The sequence below is a fragment of the Sinocyclocheilus anshuiensis genome, unplaced genomic scaffold (genome assembly GCF_001515605.1).
Source record: "Sinocyclocheilus anshuiensis isolate Anshui unplaced genomic scaffold, SAMN03320099.WGS_v1.1 scaffold86, whole genome shotgun sequence".
Classification (NCBI taxonomy): Eukaryota; Metazoa; Chordata; class Actinopteri; order Cypriniformes; family Cyprinidae; genus Sinocyclocheilus; species Sinocyclocheilus anshuiensis.
Window position 1 is genome coordinate 3,786,211 of NW_015547662.1, and position 5,544 is coordinate 3,791,754.

The 5,544-nt window shown below is 37.8% G+C and overlaps 1 protein-coding gene across 4 annotated transcripts in view; it reads right to left on the reverse strand.

The window, feature by feature from the left end:
• Positions 1-4,107, reverse strand: part of LOC107702384 (rap guanine nucleotide exchange factor 2-like) — a 47,830-nt gene extending 43,723 nt beyond the window's left edge. For all 4 annotated transcript variants that reach the window (XR_001635755.1, XM_016504687.1, XM_016504688.1 and 1 more), the window contains exon 1: positions 3,249-4,107. Coding sequence is in view for 3 of the 4 variants with exons in the window: in XM_016504687.1 (XP_016360173.1) it covers positions 3,249-3,332 (84 nt within the window). In the remaining variant the exon portion in view is untranslated. The remainder of the gene's footprint in view (positions 1-3,248) is intronic.
• Between the last annotated feature and the right edge of the window lie 1,437 nt (positions 4,108-5,544).

Below are 5,544 nucleotides of genomic sequence, written 5' to 3' on the forward strand. Positions count from 1 at the left end.
CTTAAACAACGTTCGGAACGCGACACTGTTTGAAAGGGGTCCCTTTTCACTGTTGCACTGTGGTGAGGACACAGCTGTATGTTACTTAAGCCTGAAAGTTCCGAAACTGAAGCTGTAGAACTAATAGAATGTGATGACACAGAAGAACTCATCCACAATATCCACATTGACCGCCACAAATATCCACCGCCCCCTGCCATCAGCTCCCACGTCTCACACACACGAGCGCGACTTTAGCACTAGATTTAGCAACTTTCAGACCCTTTTAGCGGCTTTTTTCCATAGAACATTCATACTGACAAACCTAGCGACTTTTTTGGATAAACCTTAGCTATGGTTCAGTTGGAAGATTTCACCAGTGCTGTCCCGCGAACGCGAGGTCTGACTTTCCCGGAGAAGTGTCGCCTCTCTCGGCGTCTGTTCTGTGCAGTGAGCGGCAGAGAAGCAGCGAATTCAGACTCTTCAATAAATGAGTACAAAACAGCGTTTCCTAGCACCTGCCGCTTACTGATTGTTTGGAATTATAAATATGAGCATAGTTCGTCTGTTAATATCACATGCACTTTTTTGTTTGTTGTTTTAACATTTTTGGTCATACCGCCCAGCACTAATTAAAAGGACAAAAAACAACTACATCTGGTACATAATTGATTTGTGATCATGTTAATGGACGTAAATTTATCATATAAAAAGGCTTTTTGTGTTTATTTTGATATATAACACTGTCAGTCTTTTCTTCTACATGTTTAAAAAACGTAAAATCATAACTAATCATGCAGGGAGGGTTGCAACACTTTCCAATATAGTTCTACTAGAACCACAAATGTGTTTATTTGCCACAATCATCAGAGTGACTAACCCACATGCACAGTCTATGTCTGACCACCACAATAAATTAATAAACAAAATTAACAACTCAATGCAAATAGTGCAACAACAGAACTCTTTGTATTTGACATTAAATTGCACTGTTTGGGGATAAGTAGTAGATTTCTAAATTACTGCTATTTGTAAATATTACGTTAAACTTTGAGATAAAAAAAAAAAAAAGTTATAGGCATATAACTGGTGCTGTTTTTTTCCCTTTTTTAATACCGTAAAGCTGCTTGCTTTCGAGCAAACAGAATAAAGTGCTATAAATAAACATGACATGACTTGACTGGAGTACGGAATTGCAGAGCTTGTGCACATTATATTATACTGTATTACATTATATTATATTACATTGTGTTATATTATATTCACATCACTATGATCAGATGCTTTCTTAACTGCCGTTTTTTCACTGCTGTCAATTTTGTTGTGTTTATTTTGTTTTTGAGAGGAAAGCGTGCAGCACATATTTACATATCCATCTAAACACGTTGGGATGTTCGCTAACAGTATACCTCTGCAAAGGTATTTCAAACTTCTTTTCACCCCTGAATGAAGAATGAAAAATGAAGAATGAACTTCGCGATGAGTGAGTAGTGAGTATACTACTTTAACATGTTAATCTGATTACAAGGGCCCACATTAATAACCAACTGAAAATCTATCAGCTAGTGGACTAGACTAATATTACTAATTTATTATTGAGCTGACACTTACCCAAAGTGACAGTCACAAAACACTTTTTACTGAAAATGGAATTTCCAGTTGCTTGCTAAAGCACACAAAGGTTAATAGCTCATGGATCAACATTTAGCAGATTTAAATATACATACAACCCCTTTTGGTTACTTCCCCAGATTTCTAACTAATAGTTTGCAGTCAGAGACACAATGCAATTATTTAATTATGCAAAAGTTAGTACACAACATCAAAGCTGCAATAATGTGTTCAGAAGGTGTTAGTGCTTATCTCTTCATTAATTTTTCACACTGGGCCAACAGTGGCTTTTGGGTTTCTCTCAGCTTGAGACCCCTGGAACTCAGAGGTCCCAGGGCCTGATCCGTAATCCTTTCTTGGAATTAGTGATGTACCTGAACATATCACACTAAGGCCTGGTTTCACAGACAGGGCTTAGACTAAGCCAGGACTAGGCGATAGTTCAATTAGGACATTTAAGTAATTTTTATTAACGTGCCTTAGAAAAAACATTACTGGTGTGCATTTTGAGACAAAACAGAGGCACTGGTATATTTTAAGATCAGTCAGTGCAAGTTTCTTTCTGTTAAAACAGCTCAGACTTACACTTTAGTCTGGGACTAGGCTTAAACCTTGTCTGTGAAACCAGGGGTATGAGTATAAACAAAACGTGAATCCCTTTAAGGAAGTGCTTTAATTCTTCATGGCAGCACAAAGAGGCCCAGATCTGAATGGCCTACACTATAAACTACATTCCTCACATTCTTTTGATTCATTAAATTCCTGGGCTTGAAACTCACAACCCAAAAGTCCCACACACAGAACTCAAAGTAGTTTTAAGTGGCCACAGACAGGAGGTTCAGTGTGCTCAGACATTCATACAATGCTGGTCGTTTACAGAGCTGAAACTCTAATGAGCTTGTGGTCTGGGGCTAAATGGTGCTGAGACATTTGTTTATTTCAGATGGTTTAAATGAGGATGATCTAGTCTGGACTGAAGGGCACGGTGAGGAAATACTCCCTTCCGACAGATGAGTAATACGCGTCTGAAATACCACAGAAACAAGGTCCTTCCAACTCTAATGAGTGTGACTATATTAAGCAACGCTTTAAAAAACCCTTTGGGCTCAGATTACGACTAAACTGAACGTAGATGTGGAACAAAATAGCAACTTGCTCGACTGCATAATAAAGGGACACCACAATTCCCCAAAAATGAGTCGAACTGGAGCTTGTGGCGCCTTTAAACAAGCTGGTCTAGATGAAACAATGTATTCAATGCCACTATGAGATGGCGACAGTGTTTTATTTAGACATTTTAAGTCAACTGTCGAAATGAAACTATTTCAAGCTGATTGAAAATGTTTAAATGAAACAATTAATTCAGCTAAACTGTTTCCTTGCGTTGTATATAAACCGTTTTGTAGTTCTAGTTTTACAGTCTGATTAATAACTGAGACAGCTTAAATAGCATAAACAGTTTTCTGTAGACATTTTAGGTCAGCTTGAGTTATATAACCCGTTTTCTAGTTGTATACATTGTTTCATTCAGCCAGTCCACCAGTCTCTCAAACTGCTATTGTGTAGCCGCAAACCAAGTAAACAATCACAAACGCACAAGCTGTCTCAAAATCTAGCGTGTTCCCTATCTAGGCAGCATTGGTGCAGTGGTCTCTTACCTGTTGCGTCCTGTCGGCAGGATTCTTTATAATCGCGTGCCGAAAACTATTGTCCACATATGAAGCCATTCTGTCCGCGTGCATTCACATGTAACAAAAGATCTCCTTTTATTAAATCTCGAACATTTCCTCTAACGCTTCCGACTCCTTCGTTTAAGCAGAGCCTTCGTCTGTAAAACCCCATGCGTTCCTTAAAGGCAAAAATGTCCCGAAGTGGGCCGGTTTCCGAGCCCCGGGCTGGAGTTCTATTCAAACCTCGGGTAACAGTAACGTTAGATCCTGGCAGTGGCGTACAGAGGACAATATTTAACGTTACACCGTTAAACGTTTATGGCATTCAATACTATCTTTCCTAAGAGAGCGTAGAGACTATAGGGTAACACAATCACGTTTTGCCGAGTAACATCACTGAAACAACTACACAACAACTAAAGACGTCTACAAACGTCTGAGCATTGACTTGTGTCCGGATGGAGGTTCACGGATATACAGGCGTATTTTCGGGGTCGCTGTTCATCACTCCGCGTCTGGCGAGTCTCTTCAGTCGCGGCGAAGGCGAAAGCCGACACTAAACGTCCGATAATCCAAGTTGGAGTAGTTTAACAAAGTAGCGTGCGTCCATAGCGACCGCGCGGCGGACACCAGACGGACGGGCGGGGTGAAACTGGACCAGTGACAACGCCGTGATTCACAAGAGTTGAAGCAAGAAATGTAACGGCTGGACTCTGGCGCCCCCAGTGGACAACAATTCAGCCAAACTTTGAGTTAGAGCTGTGATAGTGGAGCGGCACAAAAGCGGCTACCAGTGGAAAACAAAGCGCGTTACAAAACCAGAAACCGTCCCTTCTTCTTCTTCTTCTTCTTCTTCTCTCGAGTTTTTTGGCGGATTGGCAAACCAACGTTAAAGGTGCATGTCCGCCACCTACTGGTCTGGAGTGTGAAACGTACACAGTTCAGCTATGAATTATTCAACTATTATAGATAAAAGAAAAAAAAAAAAAAAAAAATTTTATAATTCCAGTTCTTGGAACATCTGATGTCTTTCCCTTTCATACGCTATACATATTAAAAGAACAAGAAACCGTCCCTAAAAAAACTTTAAACTCTTAAAGGTTTTTACTTTTGATTAATAATAATAATAATAATTCATTGAATATAATTCAATTGGAATAAATGCACAAAAAAATTGCAATCAACAACACTAATCACTAATATCAGAATGCAAGAACAACTGATCCACAGGTTTAAATAGGCCTATCTTACGTCAGAATCAGAATCATATCTTGGGAACAAAGATTGCAATTAGATGTACTTGGCACCTGTTTTAACATAACATTTTTGACAGCCTGATGAAATATGTGGCACAGCAACAATGGGCATTTTAAAATCTCTTAGACTTTTAGATATGATCAGTTAAACATTGAGCCACTATTCTTTCAATATTATATTGATAAAATATTTGAACATAAGCAAACTTTCCCTAAACCTATCATTTGGAAGTGTTTAGGCATATTTTATAACGCAATTACTGATATAATATATTCAATATAAGAGAGTTTTGTTGTTATTATTATGTATGTGTGTGTTGTACCAGCTGCCAGATTTGCCCACTACCTAAAACGACCAGCAGGTTGCGCTAGATTACTGTGCATTTAATGAACTCGTGTTAATTTTATTTAGTAGAGGTTCATGAGGGAAATGCAGAAGGTTCGTGAGTTCATGCTAGGAATGCAACTGAAAAATTAAATTAAATGAAAAACACTTTTACATATTTAAACATTATTAATATATAATGCATCAAATAAAACTATTTCTTTACTCTGAAGCACTACATTTATTAGGCTAATTATTAAAGTTTATATATTGAAAATCTCAGGAGGCAGCCTACATTTTACATAATTCACATTTTTTAAATTGGGGTTCAGCTGATAAATATGGAAACATCAGGATGAGATCTCTCATGTGCAGGACCATATTTACAGTGTTTGTACAGTTTTATTTATGGACAAATGTCTTCCCAGAAGTGAGCTAAATCTAAAACCTCCCTTTGGGACATCCATGAACGTCCTTAATTAGATAAAACAATCCATAAATAAAGCATAAATAAAGTTTATAAGGGTTAAAGTTATGTGTAGTCTGTAGCAATTATCATTACCTTTATATAAAAACAATAAATGCATGGTATGTCCCCATTTAGATAAGTGAAATAAACATGACTTGTCAAAAACTGACTTGTCAAGTGGTTCTCTATTTTTTGATAGACTCACAAAATCCTTTTTGTTTCATTAGGATTTGT